Source organism: Ornithorhynchus anatinus, chromosome 19 (genome assembly GCF_004115215.2).
Source record: "Ornithorhynchus anatinus isolate Pmale09 chromosome 19, mOrnAna1.pri.v4, whole genome shotgun sequence".
NCBI classification, from domain to species: Eukaryota; Metazoa; Chordata; class Mammalia; order Monotremata; family Ornithorhynchidae; genus Ornithorhynchus; species Ornithorhynchus anatinus.
This window is the reverse complement of record NC_041746.1, coordinates 13,228,283-13,249,440: the sequence shown is the minus strand read 5'-3', so window position 1 is coordinate 13,249,440 and position 21,158 is coordinate 13,228,283. Positions and strand designations below refer to the sequence as shown.

The window sequence follows — 21,158 nt, the reverse complement described above, 5'->3', positions numbered from 1 at the left end:
AATGAGCAAAAATGCTGGAAGCTAATCTAGGTAGAAGATTAAAGAACAAGAATGTTTTTCATTCCAGAAAATAATTAATCTTTAGTCATTTGAGTTCAGTTTTGGCAGTTATGCTGTTATGTTATTTTGTAAATGATAAGATTTGAATATGAGAATTTAAAACAATAGCTACAAATTAGAAATTGATTTGATAGTGGGGAGGAAAGAGGAAAAAATGCCATGCAAACTAATGCTTACCATTTTGACAGTTCAGTGAACTCTAGACTGGAGATAGGGAGGCCAGTGAGGAGGCTGATGCAATAAAATTACAGCAGCTACATTCTTGGAATAAGGAACCTTTTTCCAAATGTAAACAGTAAATAGTTCTTTCCGGAAGACACTGTCCACCAGGCAGCCATCAAGACTTTGGCCAAAGGCAGAACGATTGGTTTGATGAAAGTTATTTAGAGATTAAAAAACTACCACCACTCTCCTCACTTTCAAAGCCTTACAAAAAATCGCATCTTCTCCAAGAGGCCTCTCCCAATTAAACCCTCTTTTCCCTCTGCTCCCTCTCCCTTCTGCATCATCTTTCATTTGGATCTGCATCCTCTAAGCGCTTGCTGTTCACCCTACCTTCAGTCCCACAGCACTTATGTACATAGCCATAATTTAATTGTTTATAATAATGTCTGACTCCCCCCGCTAAACTGTAAACTCCTTGTGGGCGATGAACGAGTCTACCGACTTCTAAGCACTTGGTTCAGGGCTCTGCACACGTCACACAGTAATTGCTCAGTAAATACCACTGACATATGAGAGCCCAGAAATTTCCTTAAAGGGAATGACTATAGCCTGGATGTATAATATGCTTGCATAAATGTAGATGCAGAATCCTCAAGCTCAATAAAGCCTGATTGTATGCTGCACTACTGGATCAAGTCCTCACCACTCCTGCTATCCACAACCACCACCATGATCACTGTCATCTGGTCTGTAACCACTTTAACTTCCTTTATAGAAAGATGAAATGAGGGACTGTGAATGTGTCAGTGTTTGTAAATATATGTCTGTACCTGGAACTTAGTAAGTACCACCACTGTATAAAACACACACGTATATGTCTGTGTGTGTGTATACACATATATGTATTTTTATAATGTAAAAGGGTAGTTTGTATTGAGCACTTACTGTGTGCAGATCACTGTACTAAGCGCTTGGAATGTACAATTTGGCATATTCTGAATTCTTTGGAGAGATCGGGGTATCACTTAAGGAGTTTAAGTACACTTTGATTTAAAGAAGTTTTTCTTAGCACCTCTCAAAAGGTTGTCTGCGTTTTTCTACTTGGCATCCTTAGATAGTTGATTTGGGTATTAATGCTCAGCTCTCTATTGTCCTGGTAAAGTTTAAAATGCCATGAGGCTCTGGTACATACCGTAAAATAACATTTTCCATGTACATTTATGTAATCTTTTTATTTTTAAAGAGAACAGAGCCTCAAGTTTTCATTATATATAATATTTTTACATTACGCTCTCTTTGTAATATGGAGTTATTCTTTCTGTTGAACTTTTCTTCAATTCAGAATACCAAAGCATGAAAATTCCATTTGCATTTCCTAAGCAGCTTACCCAAACCTCTAAGGGTATTTAGTCATTTGAAATAATAAAAAAAAAATTTCTTGCATTTTTAAACATGTATTCCATTTTATGTTTTATTTAAATATTTTTTAACGTTTCACAGAATCCCTGTAGGATAAAATTAAAACTTAGACTGAATTAAAAAATGAAGAGGTAAATTATATAAGAAACTGCAAAGGACTGGTCATTAGGCATAGAGGCAGCTAGCAAATATAATAGCATTATGCACTATGTGTTAAGATGGCCTAGTGGATAGAGCATGGGCCTGGGCATCAGAAGGACCTGGGTTCTAATTCTAGCTCCACCACTTATCTGCTCTTTGACCTTGGGCAAGTCATTTCACTGCTCTGTGCCTCAATTATGTCATCTGTAAAATTGGCATTAAGACTGTAAGCCCCATGTGAGACATGGACTGTGCCCAAACTGATCTCGACCAGCTCTTCAGTAACTGGCACACAGTAAGTGTTTAACAAATACCATAAAAAAGTTTTATAGTCATTAAATAAATCATTAAAAAACAAAATGGCTAAAGATGCGATCATCCACAAATCATCACCTGCTTTTTAATTCATCCATCGATGGTATTTATTGAGTGTTTAAGCTCTCTTCAAGCTGAATATCTACAAAATCAGTAACATCAAACCGGGGTCCTGATTTCAGTTTGCATTAAAGTACAGCCCTCCTAATACAGATCCCTGACAAGGGTGCCCAATTAATCTGATTCCATTCTGGATGGTTTGTTTTTCAGTTCATGTGTTCCAATCCCATAGTGATCTACTGCCAGACACCTTTCTGTCCGGGATCCATATTTTCAGGGTCTCTCCTCCCTCGGCCTTAGCCCCGTTGCCTGGTTCCACCACCCGGGAGCCATGCCCATGTCCTCATGGACCTGGGAAGGTAATTTAATAGCTCCGGGTTACTTGGGGAGGTCAGGGTCCCCCCACAGAGGCACCACTTTGTGCAGTGCTCTGCACGTAGAAAGGGATCAGTAAATACCATTGATTGATTAACTTTGGTTCAGGTGGCTCCGGGCGCACTTCCACAAAATGGGGGGTAGGTTGTCAGGTGTTGGGCCAGATGCCTGGCATAACATGGGTCACATCATGCCAGCTTCCTTGTCCAGTTTTGGCAAGGGCCTTTAACGGCCACCCTGTCTCTGCCAGTCGCTCAGATAATGGCAGCCTGAACTCTGCACTCTTTAGAAAGCAGTGAACTCTAGGGAAGCCCCAGCTTTCCATACTTCTTTTAGTGAAGTGGAAGTTAATAGCTCAGGAAATTCCCAGTGGAACCACCATCCTGGGAAACTCTGCAGGGGGAAAAGTCTCTGAGAATTAATGTAAACTTTATCCCCAAAATGCGGAGAGCCACCTGGGTGATAGTGTGCCCTTGATTTGGAATAGGAGAGTCAGAAAGCAAACTGGAGTGTGATTTGGGAATTGTTTTTGAAGCTTGAAAATCACAGCCAGGTGTTTGGAACTGCATTCTAGGTATAAGTGAAAAAAGCATGAGACCTGTTGTGTAGGAATAAGTCACTTGGGATTGTAGACCCAAGATGGTTCTGCAAAACTAAGTGAGGGCCCCACTCTGCAGAACGCTAGTCAGAGCCAAATGCCAAAAATAGAGTAGTTGGGACTAATTTGAAAGAGAAGTATCAAAATTAAAAATTAAATAGCTGCTCTACCACCCAGTTTTGAAAGCTTACCTTAATACTGTACTCTAAACCCTGGACCTGATTCTGAGGCAAGACTGAATTACCTCATTTGAGGAGGCGAGCTTCTTTCCCAGCAACAATGACTGCCTGCTGAATTTGGAAGGTAGCCCACACTGCTGCTGATATTGTCTTAGAATGAGCTCTCAAACAACTAAAGGAAAGACTCCTAGGAATAAATGAAAGCATCCTTATGGCAGAATGAATTTTAAAACACTTTTTTGTCTTCTGACTGCACTTTGCTAGAAGCGTTTCACATGCTGTGACTCGTGATTGTACCAACCAGACAAAATGTACTACTGCTCGTTTATTAACTAAGTTTGGCAAAGAATCAGAAAATCCATTGGTGTTGTCTTTGCTCTGAAACTCGAAGGTATTCCTTTGGAATACACGCACACAAAAAATCTGTGTTTTTTCAAAACACCAACGGAAATGTTATAGATACAGAATTTTTACTGGCGTGAAAATTTATTTGGTGGATTTTCACTAGCAAATTACTTTTCAGGATAAATGCCCTTCCTAAACGTTTTTGGCTAGCTTCGTTAGTGGTTCAGTTAATATTTAGTGTAGCCCAAGTTGGTGGGGAACTTAAGTGAAGTGGGCAGGCTGGGCAACTGTCCGAGCCCAAGGGAAGAAAGGAATGCATGGAGTACCTCAAGCCACTCTTGGATCAATTGGTGGTATTTTACTGAGCATTTACTATGTGAAGAACACTGTACTAAGCACTTGGAGAGGATAATAAAGGATAATAATAAAGGATAATAATGTCTCCATCATGCCTTCCCTCTGGTTGCAGCATGGTGGTGTCCCCACTCCCTCCACCACCACCTCACTCCGCTGGGTATGTCTTCCTGCTCAGCATCCCAGCTCCCTTCGTGCAGCAGAAGCAGAGAAAATGGAATGTGGTCTCCTGTCACTTGTCACCTTACCCCCGACTTGAGTCCTTGAACCGATAGAGACCAAGTCGCTGTGGCCCAGCATGGCTGTGTGTCAATCAGTCATATTTATTGAGGGTTTACTGTGTGCAGAAGCCCTTGGGAGAGTACAGCACAACTAATTAATAGACACATTACCTGGCCACAACGAGCTTGCAGTCTAGAGCCTACCTTGACTAAGCAGCTGAGTTGCCCAAGATTCAGCATAAGGCTGGACACTAGTGCCCCTGGACTGCAGTGTCACTGAATCCTCTGGAGAATAGAGCATGGGTCTGGGAATTGGAAGGACCTGGATTCTAATTCAGACTCTGCCACTTGTCTGCTGTGTAAACTTGGGTGAGTTGCTTCACTTCTCTGCACCTCAGTTACCTCATCTGTAAAATGGGGATGATGACTGGGAGCTCCAAGTGGGATGTGGACTGTCTCCAACCTAATTAGCTTGGATCTACCTTCTTGCTTAGTACAGTGCCGTGCATATAGTAAGTGCTTAACAAATTGTATATATATATAAATACTCCTTAGCTAGAGGACCCACTCCCAGATGCAGAAGGACAAGGTGAACTACAGTACTAAAAGCCTCTCCCTTCCCTCTCTCCACCTGCTTCAGGGCCAGGACCCAAGGGCAGGGGTTAAGGTAGGAGCTGTTATGCCATTCTGGCAGCAGAGTTGGCAATGCAAAACTGCTGTATTGGCCTCAGTCAGAAAATTAGGTTTTTCTCTTTCTTGTCTTTTGTGTCATTCACCAATCTTTATAGAAGTTCTCTTAGCAATACTGGTTTGTGAACAGTGCAAAATTAATAACAGGAAAAAAATCATTCAAATTAGCAGAGGTCTTAAGGCATGAAAAACATGAGTTGGCTTAAGAAATCAAGCTGTGGATAAATAATAATTTTAATAAAAATGAAATCTATCACTTAGACTGTAAGTTTCAAATATAGTCTCAATTGCATTCTCAGGTGTTAGTGAAACATTGACTGCTATTTTGTCTTAATTATGTGTGCGGTAATGTCTGAATCTTCGGGGAATAGATTATTCCCCTTATATCTATTATTTTCTCTACTTGACAGAATATAATGGGGGTCCCAGTGAGATGAAGACCCTTGTGAGATCCTTAGGATCGGGACAACCAAGAATCATTCAGATGTATCCTACAGATGGGTTTCTATATTTTGAATAATAAATTTGAAATGACATATTGGCAAGAAGGGCAGGATTTCCAGTTTTGAAACTTGAATTTTATTTTTCTGGACATGTTAGAAGTGGTACTGCCTTCTGCCAATTAGAAAGTAGTTTGCCCAAGACAAGGGGAGGAAGAGGACTTATTGTAGCTAGTGGAGAATTAGGCAAATGAAGTAAATATATGAAGGACACCATACAAACAGTGCCTGCATTTACCATTCTTCTAAAGAAACCTTTATTGTGCAGCATTCATTCCAATTCTATATTGAAACGTGTAGAAACAAATCTGAAGAGAGCTTGAAAATATTACTCAATTCTCACTATTGAAAAGAGGCAACATTTACTGTGGCAAGTGATTTGCTCTGAAAACTATTTTTCCGTTGGAAATAATTTATTTAAAAGCTTTGTTGTATATGTTGATTAAGGTTTAATTTTAGAGAAATTTCTGACTCAGTGATTATACTAATGTATGTCATTGATTTAGCATCCATGTTCAAATGCATCGTGTTAATAGTTTAGTTTCCTTGTGAAGGTTAGCATTCAAAAAGTACACAGTGACAAACCTACCTGGTTGTTTCTGCTTTTCTGACATTTATGAATCACTCTCGTTGGTTAATAGAAATTATTTCCTTATCTTCACTTTTATTCCACCTACGTTAAGAGCACCTTTTCTTTCACACAGCCCTTTAAACACTTTTCCCCTGGGGACATATAATGGAGTTCATTAAAGTGATAAAAATGAGTCACGAAGTCTTTTTATTTATTCAGTTTAGAAAATAAAGATGCTCATTGCTTTCCAGATATTCTTTCATATCATGAATTGAGTAAAACTTTTTAGGGATAGTTTTATATATATATATATATACACACACGCACATATATATATACACACATATACATAAACACACATATATATGAACACACACACACACACACATATATATATATATATATATATATATATATATATATATATATTTGAACTGAGTTGTAGATATATTTGATCTGAGATACTGTCATTCGTTAGATGATGGTGTCATTTTTACTAGACAGTAGTTTTTCCTCAGTACATCTGTTTCACCGAGGCAGCATATTAAAAAATATTAGCCTCATTTTTTTCCTGTTACCTTTATGATAGACAGGAGTTCCTTTAGATGCAGAATGCCAGGTTGGGAGCTGGAGTTATGGAAAGATGAAAAGAGCATGGCCATAGCCTCCAAGTGGGACAGAAAGAGCTGATGGTTAGGAGGAGCACTCCAGAATTTCAGAGTCTGCTCTAAAAAATGACTAGCGGGCCTCCTCAGATTCCTATATTCAGCTATGGGAGTAACTGAAAGCCCAGCATGCGACAGATCATCAGTTAAGTAGAGAAAAGTGTGTCTGCTCCTGCAGCAGAAGTTGGTCCTTTAGCTCTCCCACTTCTGCCTTCCAATCCAGAGGCCACCCTGAAAACCTCCAGGGAACAGGTTGTGGGCAGCTGCATAACTGTGAAGCAGGGTGGCCACCTTGGCTAAGATTCATTCTCTCAACTTACTGGCTGCTTCTATTTCATGTAGAAGGTATCGGGATGAGCGTGTTGGCCATCTTTCTCATAGTCTCCACACCCCACCTTCCCCCATATACCTTATTGTGTGTCTTTCTCGAAGTCTGTTTTTCTCAGTATACTTGCCTTACTCAGGTGTCCTTTCCTGCCCTTTTTTGAACTCCCTTCTTCCTGCTGTCCAAATGAAGTGTCCCTCCCTAGAAATTCCATCCCTGGAAGCTTTTGCCTGTCCCACTTGCAACTCCAGCAAACACGATCACCATTACACTATTTCAGGAAAGGATAATTTAGGAGATGGCAGACATATCAGCTATATTAAAGGGGAATCTCCAAAAGGAACGTAGTTTTAGGTTGGTCATAATAATAATGCTATTTGTTAAGTGCTTACCATGCTCCGGGCACTGTACTAAGTATTGGCGTGGATACAAGCATAATGGGTTGGACATAGTCCCTTTCCCACGTGAGACTCTCAATCTCAATAACTACCAGAGTGGCTAATGAGGTTGTTGAGAGGGCAGAAATTCTCCAAGCAAAGCAGATCATTGAGAGAAGAGCACACCCAGGCCATTTATCAGAGTCTGATTATTTTAATAGAGAATGTTGAAGTTCTAACTCTCTTGCTTGAGAGAAAGTAAATAGGAATCAATTTTACCAGAGCCTTTACTTCTAGAGAAGGACTGTAGAGGAAAGGGGAATGAGTGTTGGATGGGTTCCTGGATTTAGTAGAGTCAGATTAGAAAGAATCAAGATTTTTTTTAAATTATGTGTTGTGGTTAATTTTGTTCCACTTGAACAATTGGATTGGATTACTGGGATTAATGTGACCTTTTAAGGTGTAGCACCTAAGGATTCCTTATTTCCTAGCAATGTATCTTTATACTATTTTTTTCGGAAGACTGCCTAATGTCTTTTGAAAAATAAAACACAGCTTTCTTCTTAGGATTAATCTGCCTTTCCTGTGGTGGCTAGAAGCCTTGCGCTGGCATACTTTGGCGATCCCTGAACACATTTTTCTGCCCCTAATACACAGGACCGTTAATGACATCTGGAAGCTCAAATAAAGAAGCCACTGGAAATAAGGATATGTTGTTGAAGAAAGCCATTCATCCTTGGGGAAACTATGTCTTTACTGATCTCTATATGAATTGCTAGTCCTCCATTTTGTGTGTTGCATAATCTTGTTTTTTCTGCATGTCAATAATTTGTAGTTTCTATAAACATCATAAATATCCCACACCCAGTGTGGAAATATTTAGCCATCAGTAAGCGGATGCAGACCAGATGCTTGATCCACTTTTGATTCAAATTTGTGACGTGAGTACTACAACACAAATTTTTCTTAGCGCAGGGTTTCACAGGAACACAACCCCCACATCATAGGAGAACTGAAGGTCCAAAAACACTGTACCCTGACCCTCATCCTTCAGAATATTTTTAAAGTAGAATCTTTTTCTGTGGCAGCTCTTTTCAATTAGATAAATCAGGATAAACTCCTGACTTTCCTCATTAGATTTGCCACCAACAGATGAACCCCTGTGTTAAGGGAAACTTGTCGGGAGTACATGTGTGTCTGCCAGTGTTAGGTGTAAATGAACAACTATTTCTTCCAACATCCAATCCAGATAGACCAGTGTGTTTAGAAGAACATTCCATAATTCCCAAACATTTTTCTTTCTCGTGAAGTGAAAATTCACAGTATGGAAAAGCAAAGTATCTCATTTGAGGGGCTCATGTTTTTTCAGCTAAGTCACCCAATGTTTTAAAGTTTTCTTCCATGTTTCTACCAAATAATAATAGCCTATAGCCTATTTAAAATGTTATCAAAAAACTTTTTTAATATTTAAAAAAAACTAAAAAATTTTAATTATGTTCTCTGCATAAAAACACAGAGATCAAGAACCAGATTTGCTTGAACTACCTACTCCAGATACATGTTAATGATCATCTAAATTTTGTTGCCTCCACTTCCCAGTAAACACTATTTGGGAATTATTGAAGTGGGCTCACTATTGTAACTGCAAAATTTCATATCTTCTTCCAGGAAGAAACAATAATCTCAGGTGGTTTTCTTATAGGCTTGATATTTACAGTTCAGTTTAACATCTTTAATAGAAATTCTATCCCCAGGTACTTTAAATTTAAACAAAGGTGTTTGAATCTAAAAAAAAAATCAATTAATTGTTGGCAAAAGGATCTGACATGGTTTTACTGACACAGTTTTCTCCTGGTTCTCATCCTACCCCTTGGGTGACCTTTTCTCATTTGTTTTCACTGGCTATTCTTCCAAGTCTCTCCCCCAAAATATGGGTGATCTTCAAGGACTGTTCTGGCACAAATGTTCTATGTAAGGCGTGGGTGGTGTTCCCACCCCTGAGGACTCACCAGCCAGTCCTGCAGGGCGGATTTTAATTTTGGGGTCTGGGCATGAGTGAAACTGTAGATCAGATTTTATATATATAGTCGCCCTGAGGCTGTGGTTGACTGTAACTCTATTGTATTTTACTCTTCTAAGCAATTAGTACAATGCTCTGCGCACAATCAATCTGTCAGTGGTATTTATCATAATAATAATTATGGTACTTGATAAGTGCATACTATGTCCCAAACACTATTCTAAGCACTGGGATAGATACAAGTTAATCACGTTGGACGGAGTCCCTGTCCCACATGGGGCTCACACCCTTAGTTTTCATTTTCCAGATGAGGTAACTGAGGCCCAGAGAAGTGAAGTGACTTGCCCAAGGTCACACAGCAGAGAAGTGATGGAGCCGGGATTAGAATCTAGGTCCTTCTGACTCCGAGGCCTTTGCTCTATCTACTAAGCCAGGCTCCCCTTTCTGTGTGCAGAGTGCTATACTAAGCTCTTGAGAGAGTACACAACAAAGTTGGTAGACACGTCTGCCCATGAGGAACTTAGAGTCTAGAAAGGGAGACCGACATCAAAATACATTACGAATATGAACATAAGTACTGTAGGGCTGAGGGTGGGGTGAGTAAAAGGTGTAAATCCAAGTGTAAGGAAGATGGAGAAGGGAGAGAGAGTAGGGGAAATGAGGGCTTATTCGGCAAAGGCCTCTTGGAGGAGGTATGATTTTAGTAAGGCTTTGAAGGTGGTGAGGGTGGTGGCCAGTCGGATAGGAAGGGGGAGAATGCTCAGTAAATATTAACTGTTGGGTTAGAGGGCAATCGGGCTGCATAAGAGCTGGAGCAATAGGGCTATGTGCCAGCTTTCTCTCTGCAGCCCACTTGGAGAGCCATTCACTTTGAAATAGCCTATACTGGGAATGAGCACACCAGCACGCAGTGTTTCACCTGTGTGGTGTTCTGAATTACTTTCACCTTCGGGACAAATATAAAACGTTTATAGATCACCTTTTGTATCAGTTTTGTCCAAAGTGATTTTCTGTCAACCTTTAGTATCAATAGTAATTGTTAAGCATTTACTTTGTGCGAAATGAGCAACATGGCCTAGTGGAAGGAGTGCCAGCCTGAAAGGGGATCAGGGTCCTAATCCCAGTTGCTTGCTTTAACCTCGGGCAAGTCACTTACTCTCTCTTAGCCACAGTTTCTTCATATGTAAGAAGGGGATTATAATAACTGTTGGCCCTCCTCCTTGGACTCTTGAGCCCCAAGTGGGACAGCGACTTTGTCCAAACTGATTATCTTGTGACTATCCCAGTGATTAGTACAGTGCTTGCTTGGCACTTAGAAAGCACTTAGTAAATACCACAATTATTCAGCATTGGGGAAAACCCATAGGCATTGATTCAGAACGGGTTCTGAATCCACAAGGGGCTCACGGGAAAAAAAATTAAAAAGCTAAAATAAGCAGTCAAAATCAAGCAAAAGTAAAAGAACATAGCGGTTCACTACTCAGGTCAGGACCTCCCCATGCAATACACCACAACCTTCCCAACACTGTACATTCCTAAGGCCATCTTCCTGAGATGTTGGCTAATGGGATGGCGTTTGCCCTGGCCACGCTATGAGGAGACCGAAGGCATTTGGTGAGGGATCTCTGGGGACACATTTCCCGGTGTTCCTGAATCATCTGTGAAAAATGAATCTTGTCTTACACCTAGTCTCACATTGTGTTTCTGCAAGGCTTGGACATATCGGTCGAGCCCCCCAAAGCAGAATTGAGCCCCAGGCATTGGCTCCCGTGGTTCATAGCTGTTGTAAAATAGCCTTGCCCGAGGGCAGCAAGTGATTTTTATTTTGGGAAGGCTCAAAAACAAGACGACAAGTCCGTCGGGAAGCAACGAAGTGCGGCGTCTGGTGGCTCTGACTCACCCCAGCTGGATCCTTGAGTCCCCAAAGACTGTTGGTAGTCTAGGTGGTGCAAAGCCTGGTGCATGGTGATCAGTGAAGAGGAAAAAGAAGTCTGGTGAAGGAAAGGGAAATGACTTGGTGGGAGGGAGGTGAGTAAGAAGGGAATGTATGAGGTTTCATAGGAAAGAAGAAATGGGGTGCCCCTGAGAGAAGGTGATGGTAAGAGGGAAATTGCTGAAAGGTAACGTTTAGGAGACCATGCTATAGGGAAGGGAGGATCGTACTCTGACTGTGAAATGGGGCTTCTCGTGATCTTTGAGTGGTCTTTTATTTCCTGTGCTGATAGGTATTTTCTTCAACCTTGAAAAGCAAGGCTGCAGTAATAAATGGGTCACGGCAAATCAGGATCTAGGCAATTGCTTTTCATTCTTAGGCTTCCCTGCCTCCCTACTTTGCTTACCAGCCAGGTCTTACATCTGTGTCTGTCACTTTGGAATTTAATCATCTTGCTGTAGAAAGAAGTCTTTTTTTTTTGGATGTCATGCCCCAAATCTAATTGCAGTAGATGCACTAATTAAAGTAATTCAATTTTGCGTATTTGGAGTTAGGGCCTCCCCAGCTGAAATATGCAAATGTGTGTAAAGAATAAAGAAAAGAATATTTTACTTTTGAGTCAGGAACCCTCCTACTTTTTTAAAAAAAATCAAGATTGCAGCATTGGAATAGGTGGTGTTTGAACTTCTGAAGCTATTCCCGATAGAAGATTACAGCACTGTAACCTCTAACTCCAAGGTCATTTTTTGTTATTGTTACCAAACAGGATTTGCTCTAAGATTTGAGATATTTTACCCTTGAAAAGAGCATGATTATGAATGAGCCCTGTGGTCTGATGACATCTCAGGATCGGCCGCTTCCTCTCGGTCGTCCCATAGAAGAGGCAGCGGTTTAGGTAGGGGCTGTGATTTCTCAGGGTTCTGTAAGGTTCAGGGAGGAAGAGTCGGCAGTTTTTCCCAGTTAATAGTTGACCTGTCTTCCCCTAAACTGCCTCAGCCTCCTCCCTGACCCGCAGAAACCCTGAGAAGCTGGGATTCCTACCTGAACTATTACTGCTGCCAATGGAAGATGCTGTTGGGCACCACCCTGCAGGGGCAGATTGTCGGAGAAATAGCCCTGGCTCTATAAAATGAATGTTCAGAATCCAAAGAGCAAATTTTTGAAGGTTTACCTTGGCCCACTGAAACATAAAGGGAAAAAAACCCAAACCTGCTTTGATTTTTATCCAACGTATTTGAACTCAGGGATGGTTTATCCATGGTGACATTTAGCAAAAGGCTCAAAATAGCTGGGACATTTTTCATTACTGACCTTTGACTTAAATTATAGCGTACGTTAAAACTGCATGTAAAGAATAAGCAAAATGATCACTCGTCCACAGCAAACTGCATTCAAAGAATGAGAAGAACTCCTCCGTTGGATGAATTGCAGCCACCACCATATCAGGATGACAGTGGCTCTCCACATCTCTCTTGCACACCTTCAGAGATCGGTGACAGTAAATGTGAATTTTCTCACTGCAGTAACAGCCCACGCTGTTCGTATACCAAGTGCCCGAGTGAAGGAAGCACTGGGCATGAAATAGAAAGTTTTCACAATAAAGGCTATGAAGAGGATGTGCCCAGTGATAGCACTGCTGTCCTTAGTCCAGAAGTAAGTAAAAGTACATGTAATATAGTCTGTGTGTGGGTATATATATATATATAGTTTATATGAAGAATGCAAATAATCCTTTTGTGTCTGTAACGATGGAAGCGCTCTGAGAACAGGTCTTTGGCTTCTATTATGGATTCTGAAGTACCTAAGACATTGCTATACATAGCAGGTTCTCAGTAAATGTTGCTGCTGTGGCTGATTTCTTAAATTCAAAAAGGCTACCCAGTTCTGTATTATGGGATTGCGTTCTTGGAGAACCCATGTCAAAGAGAATTCATGCTGTATAGTACTTCCCCCATGTTCAGCACCACATCTATGCACACTTTTGGGTTGGGAAAAACACTGGTTTCTTCTGAACCCCTATCCCACTAATTCAGACACATTGTCAGAAAAACCTTCTCTCATTCTGCTTTTGTGTCATAGCCTAAATTTGCATAGGGCAGAACTGAGTGTATGGAATAATCCCAAAATACAAGGAAGGGTACTTTGGAGTTTGTCCTTTGGGATATTTCATTCGAAATAGATTCCCCAGGAAAGAGGATGAAATGTTGAACAGATAAAAATAGCATAATCAAATTAAATTTTAAAATGGGGAAAACAGTCTATAATAATAATTTATCAACTCTATCAAATGCAACATAAAGATCTTATAGTTTGCTTAACTGTATTTTAAGAGTTAATTTTGTTCGCATTTCTCTCCCAGTTTTTCTGTTTTTCGTTTATCTTTTTGATAGTTATAAAATGATTAGAAAAATCTAACCATTCTTATTGCTTAAAATTTCTCTCTGACAAGTTCAGTACCATATATAGTGCTTGAAACAATAGATTCTCATACATGCATAGCAAATCCTAAATTCAGTCATTCATTCCGTAAGTGTAGTGGATGGGGAAACAGTGATGTATAAAAGTAACTAATTAAAGATTATTAACGGGAAAAAAAATTGGGGAGTAATTTTTTTTTAAAATTTCAAGAAAATTGTGGTTTGTCTTTAAAGACACCTCCCCCACGTTCAGGCCGCACATTCACTTTGGCTTGAACCACCGTGATAATTTGGGTAAAGAAGAATAAAAGAGGTAACTTCCTTCTCTTGCATCTTGACAAAGGTGACCAAACCAACAGTGGAGTAGAGTTCTGTATGGGTCAGAAATCTGGGCTGGGCTTACCAAGTTCAGCCTGAAATCTACCTGGTCCAGGACCAGGTCTGGACTGCAGCGTGCCAAATAAATCCAGAAATATCACATCTCCCATCTGGGTAATACCACCTCCCCCTATGTGCCTGTACTTTCTGGAATTTATCTCAGTGGACTAGGGGACAGCTGTTCAGGTGTGGGACAACCATGCATATGCAGTAGCCTCCCAGCCACTCCATTGCCACCTCCCTGTCCTGAATCCCATAAAAACAAAGGAGCAAGGCTGGGAAGAAGTCCTCTAGACTGCAAGCTCACTGTGGGCAGATGTGTCTGTTATATTGTAGTCTCCCAAGCGCTCAATAAATATGATCGACTGACTGACTGAAGTAATAATAATAATGTTGGTATTTGTTAAGCACTTATTATGTGTAGAGCACTGTTCTAAGCACTGGGGTAGAGACAGGGTAATCAGGTTGTCCCATGTGAGGCTCATAGTTAATCCCCATTTTCCAGATGAGGTAACTGAGGCACAGAGACATTGTGACTTGCCCACAGTCACTCAGCTGACAAGTGGCAGAGTCGGCATTCGAACCCATGACCTCTGACTCCCAAGCCCGGGCTTTTTCCACTGAGCCACGCTGGAGGTGAGCCCCACACTCCAGCCCAATCCCAAGGTTAAGCATCTTAATTTTAGCAGTACCAAAAAATTAGATCACAGTTACCTTTGCTAAAGACGCATATTTTTCTACTTCTCCAAAATGGAATTGGAAAAATATGGAAACCAAATGCAGCTCCATTTGAGTCCAATGTTTTGTTGCCTTTTTTTGTTCTTTCAGTGGTACGTGTTAAGCACTAACATGTGCTAATGTACTAAATTCTCGAGTAAATACAGGATCATCAGGTCGGGTGCCTGGAGCTCACAGTCTAAATGGGAAGGAGTAAGATTTAGTTCCCATTTAACAGATGAGGTATCTGAGGCACAGAAGAGTTAAGTGACCAACCCAAGGCCATACTGCAGACAGTTATGCGGAGCCGGGATTAGTACCAAGGTCTTCCCAGGCTCCTGCTTTATCCACTAGGCCATGCTGCTTCTTGTTTGGGTAGATTACATTGGCCTGTGATTGAAATCGACTGCTAGACAGAGTTTTCTTCTTCATTTCAATGAGTCAGAGGATCATGTTCCATGTCATTCTATCTTTAAGGAAAGTCAAGTATTTAATCAAAAAGGTTTAAAATCTAGAAACATTTAAATTTGTTTTCCTTAGGATATCTCAGCTCGAGGATCCTCTTCACAGCTTCCTAAACCTTTTGATCCTGAGCCAGAAGCTAAATTTGGCACACTGGATGTGACTTTTGACTATGACTCACAAGAACAGAAGCTTCTGGTAACAGTGACAGCTGTCACAGACATACCCACATATAACAGGACAGGTGGCAACTCATGGCAAGTACACCTTGTTCTTCTACCTATAAAGAAACAAAGAGCAAAAACCAGCATCCAGCGGGGTCCGTGCCCTGTCTTTACAGAGACATTCAAGTTTAATCATGTCGAATCTGAGATGATTGGGAATTATGCAGTTCGGTTCAGACTGTACGGTGTGCGTCGGATGAAGAAGGAAAAGATTGTGGGAGAAAAAATTTTTTATTTAACCAAGTTGAATCTTCAAGGGAAGATGTCATTGCCAGTTATATTGGAACCTTCTTATCTGTCCGTGAGTATCTCAAAAAAGCATCGTCAGAATACAGTGTGAAAAATACTTGGGTAGTTCTAGGAATATTTTGAAACATACACATACATGTGCATTTATGTGCAGACAAACCCATGGGCTAAATGTACAAATGTCTCGATCTCCTCAGCTGTAGGTGAAATTGGACATTTTGGTTTGTCTTTGGGAACGAATATGTTCGTGTGTAACGGTAAGAATAATTCATATACTTGTTAAACACTTTCTGTGTGCTGAGAGCTGGGAAGATACAAGATAATCAGATCCCCGCTTGACAGATGGCAAACCGAGTCACAGAGGAAATAAAGTGACTTGCCCAAGGTCACACAGCAGTCAAGTGGTGCATCCAGGATTGGAACCCAGTCCCCTGACTCCCAGGCCCCTTTCTTTCCCTTTGACCATATCAGCTTTCATAATCTACTTTCCTCATGACAGTGTATCTTAACAAAATATAGTAATCTATATAATTAAAAGTTCCAGGTAGGTAAGTACAGTTATTTGTGTGCACAAGCTGCTCCTGCCTTTTTCTTTTTGGTTCTGACTGTACTATGGGCAGGGGTGAAAGTAAGCATATTTTCTTAGTGGGAAGGCCAAGCATTTAAAACCACTACGGTAGCACGTGGCATCACGTGCTTAGAGAAGCAGGGTGGCTCAGTGGAAAGAGTATGGGCTTGGAAGTCAGAGGTCATGGGTTCGAATCCCTGCTCTGCCACTTGTCAGCTGTGTGACTGTGGGCAAGTCACTTAACTTCTCTGTGCCTCAGTTACCTCATCTGTAAAATGGGGATTAAGACTGGGAGCCTCACGTGGGACAACCGGATTACCCTGTATCTACCCCAGTGCTTAGAACAGTGCTCTGCACATAGTAAGCACTTAACAAATACCAACATTATTATTATTATCACCAGGGATATGGAGGGAAGGCAGATCGGCATTCTGGGCGGGGGAGGGGGGTGGCGGATGGGAGGATGGAGGGTGGGGCATGGTGGTGAGCGAGCAACTTACAAGGTAGTGAGATGAAGCAGTAATACTGCCTTGCTGGGGTGAGGATGGGGCAAATCATTTGAAACCATGGCCTCCTTGGGTTGGAAGTAGGGGGAGGCGGCAAGTGGGCATTGCGTGGCAGGCCATGGAGGGCTAAGATTGCTCCAGCTTGCCCTGCGGCCCCAGAGATCCCCGAACAGAGACCCATGTCTGATTGACCAGAGAACTGAAGCAGCAGGTACGTGGGCCCGCCTTTCCTTCACCCACCCGTCGGAGCGTCCCCCGAGCTCGGCCTCCTCCCCGAGTCATGCTGGGATCGCTGCCAAAGGAAAAGAAAAGAGAGTCCACTTGGAAGTAATTCATACCAGAATGGTTACGTTGGCATTTAAATCTATTTTGGTCATTGAGTAATAACGGTTTTTTTTTTGGTTGTTGTGAGGAGGTGGTGGGTATTTTTTTTTTTTTATAATCAGGAACCATGTTTCCATATAAGGTTTAATTCTGTTTATGACATTCTCAGATATTACATTTTTCAAGTTCTTTTTTTAAGAGGCTGATTTACCAGGATTGTAGAGAAGCAATTCTGATTTTTCCCTCTGACTCCCTCGGAGTTTGAAAATGTTGATTTTGGAAAGATTTGATCACCATCTGCTCGTTAAAAAAAAACAAAAAAACCCAAAAACCGGGATGGTTATGTATGGCTAGTAATCCTTTCCTTCTACACTGTGTAGGTGTAAAGATTAACTTTTGTAGAGGTGTTGCATTTGCCTTTTTCAGTACCTAGTGCTGCTTTTTCATTAGAAATAGGAGTCATAGTATTAGTAGTAATAGTGATTATTGAGCACCTACTGAAAGTCATGCATGGTATTAATCGCCTGGGAAGTAAGCAGAAGCAAAAGAGAGGTTCCCCGCCCAAAAGGAGTAATTCTGCTACCATGCTTTTCTTCTAACCTCTACTGAACAAATGCTACCGGTTGCTGATCGCCTCACACCGGGTTGGTATAGCTGCTTGTGTCTCCACCCTTCCACACTCAACGCTACTTCCTATTTCACTTTGCTGCCCCAACTCTTTTTCTGGAATCTGTTCAGTCCATGTCTCCCCATTCCTCAAAAACCTCCAGTGGTTGCCCATCTCTGTCTGCATCAAGTCAAAACTTCTCACCATCAGCTTTAAGGCACTCAAATCATTTCTCCTTCTACCAAACCTTGCTGCTCTCCCATTACAGTCCAGCCTGCACACTTTATTTCTCTAGCGATTGAGTCATCACCCGGAAGCACTTAGGAACTCACCTCACCCCCTCTCTCCACAGCACTAATGTACTTGTCTCTCGGCTCAGTTTTTTCTCCTCCCTCTTATTTATTTTAGTGTCTGTCTTCCCTGCTCAGAACCTTGAGGTTAGGGATCATTTCTGTCAACTCTGTTGTATCCACTCAAGTGCTTAGTACAGGGCTCTGCCGAGTAAGGGTTCACTCAATAAACATGCTTACTACTACTAAATATGGGAACAGTATGTTTTAATTAGCCTCTTTCAGTGGTAATACTTGCATTAATTCGGAGACTCTTGAACTAATAGGGGATTGCCACTTAGATTAATAAGCAAGGTGGGAGACACTTAATCCAAATGTGTTTATTTGATTATGAAATTCTCCCAACTTCTTCACAGTGTGTAAAATATTAGTTACTTTAATTAAAACATCTGAAGATATGCCAAACGTAAACTGTTAAATGTACTGCAGAAATCGCTCCAAAGCAATTCATCCTTCTTCAGATATGGACCATGAAACCTGCCAGGGTCATATCTAATCCTCTCATCACTTGGCTGTTTTAGCTTTCACTACACTTTCATTTATAAATTCATTCGTATTTATTGAGCACTCTCTATGTGCAGAGCACTGTACTAAGTGCTTGGGAGAGTACAATGCAACAATAAACAGACACATTCCCTGATCACAGCTAGTTTACAGTCTGGAGTGGGGGAGGCAGACATTAATATAAATAAAGAAATTACAGATATGTACACAAGGAAGAGGGAATAAAACAAGGGAGCAAGTCAGGGTGACAAGTGAATGGGAGAACAGGAATGGGGGGCTTAGGGAGGGAGTGTTTTAGAGGAGAGTTGAAAAACGGATGAGAGAAGACTATTCTTGGTTTACTACTTTGAGTCAGTTCTTCTCCTTTGACCATTTTCCTCTTTTCATTTAAGAACTGAGTTAAGAGTTAAGTGACCATTTGACCATTTTCCTCTTTTCATTTAAGAACTGGGTACTCCCGTCCTCTCTTTTTTTTTATGCCTGAGAGAATCACCAGACAGAATGTCTGTGCTGTTTTCTTAAACAAGGGAGCTACACTGTGCTACCTTGGGGTTGAAATTATGGAGCAAGCCATGATATGCCACAGGTATAAAATAGCCAGATTTGAATAGCACCCAGGAACTACAGTTACTCCTTTCTGCTAAAATGATTGCATAGCATTTTTAAACAGTGTACGTTGGGTTTCAAAGCTTTGAAAAAAAATACAGATTCAAATACAATTTTAAGTTTTAATGTTTTTACAAGAGAAGGTGAATCTAAGGTTAAATTTTCAATAAATTGACATCATTCTGCATTTGGCCACGGGAGACCTATATTCACAGTGGACTTGCCCCCGTTTTAGCTAGTTGACTTTAACATCTTTTCATATCAGAAACTGATGAAATTTGTATGACTTTATAGAGTGAGTTGAAGAACTCAAGGAAAAAATGTACAACTGGCGCCGTAGCTTGAAGGTCTTGGTTTAGTCTCTTTTGTGGGTGCCACTGACAAAGTCACAGCGGAGAAAAATACCCACAGGAGAACCTGGACAAAGGGAAACAGCATGGCCTAGTGGACAGAGCACGGGTCTGGGAGTTCGAAAGACTTGAGTTCTAATCACTATAGATTATAGACTGTAGATGGATGCAAAAACTTGTTCCTGCTACTACTGAGGATTACCCTTCCCAAACTCAAAGGGGAATCATTCATTCATTCATTCATTCATTCATTCAATAGTGTTTATTGAGTGCTTACTCTGTGCAGAGCACTGTACTAAGCGCTTGGAATGTACAATTCAGCGCTTGGAATCATCTGCATTGATTCTTCCTGGCAACCACAGAAGTGACCCCCTTCAGTTCCCAGAGGGAACTGTGTTTTTTTGTTTGTTTTTTATGGTGTTTGTTAAGTGTTTACTAGGTGGCAGGCACTGTATTAAACGCTGGGGTAGGTAGAAGCTAATCAGGTTGGGTACAGTCCATGATCCACATGAGGCTCACAGTCTTAATCGCCATTTTACGGAGGAGGGAACCAAGGCACAGAGAATTTGAGCGACTTGCCCAGGGTCACCCAACAGACAAGTGGAGGACCCGGGATTAGAACTCAGATCCTTCTGACACCCAGGCCCGGGCTCTATGATGCTGCTTCTCAGCGGTCTGGGTTGATGGCAGAGATGAGGAGTGGGTGTGCACAATTGTGTTGGTGTCTCTTTCCTGAACTTGCCAAGGCCATGTGCAAGGGAAGGATCATTCATTCCTTCATACAGTCGTATTTATTGAGTGCTTACTGTGTGCAAAGCACTGTACTAAGCGCTTGGGAGAGTACAGTGTAACAACAGACAGACATATTCCTGCCCACAATGAGCTCACGATCTAGAGGGGGAAAAAGACATTAATATAAATAGATAAATAAACATAAATAAATGAATTACAGATATATACATATGTACTGAGGGGGCCATCTGGGGAGAATCCTTGACAATTTGGGAGGTGTGTTTGTGTATATATCTAAGATGGATACATGTGTTGAGCTTGTTTGCCTCTCTGTTTGTCTTATTCTGTCTATTCCTGCCTATTTCTTTGTTTCACTGTCTCTCTATGTCCTTGATTCTGTGTTTCTCTACTTCTGTTTGTCCTCTCTTTCCCTGTTTTCTATTCTCTTTGTGTAGTAATAATGATAATTGTGATATCTGTTAGGTGTGTACTGTATGCCAAGAACTGAACTAAGCTCTGGGGTAGGTACAAGATAATCTGGTTGAACACAGTATGTCCCACAAGGGATTCACCAGTCTAAAGGGGAGGTACAACAGGTATTGAATCCTTTTTTAACAGATGAGGAAACTGAGGCACAGAGATGTTAAGTTATTTGTCCAAGGTCACACAGCTGATAAATTGCAGAGCTGAGATTCAGACCCAAGCCCCCTGACTCCCAAACCTGTGCACTTTCCATAAGCCTGCATTTTCTGTTTCTCACTTTCTGTGTCTGTTTCAGCCTGTTTCTCTGTCTTTTCGGCCATCTCTCTGACAAATGTGGCAGTTTGTTGTTACACTGAACTCTCCCAAGC

The 21,158-nt window shown here is 41.2% G+C and overlaps 1 protein-coding gene across 4 annotated transcripts in view; it reads left to right on the top strand.

Moving 5' to 3' along the window:
• The window catches only part of SYT14 (synaptotagmin 14), a 95,197-nt gene that overhangs the window by 53,484 nt on the left and 20,555 nt on the right, over positions 1–21,158 (top strand). For all 4 annotated transcript variants that reach the window (XM_029047508.2, XM_029047507.2, XM_029047506.1 and 1 more), the window contains 2 exons: positions 12,695–12,966; positions 15,366–15,812. In XM_029047508.2, coding sequence (XP_028903341.1) covers positions 12,695–12,966; positions 15,366–15,812 — 719 coding nt within the window. The remainder of the gene's footprint in view (positions 1–12,694; positions 12,967–15,365; positions 15,813–21,158) is intronic.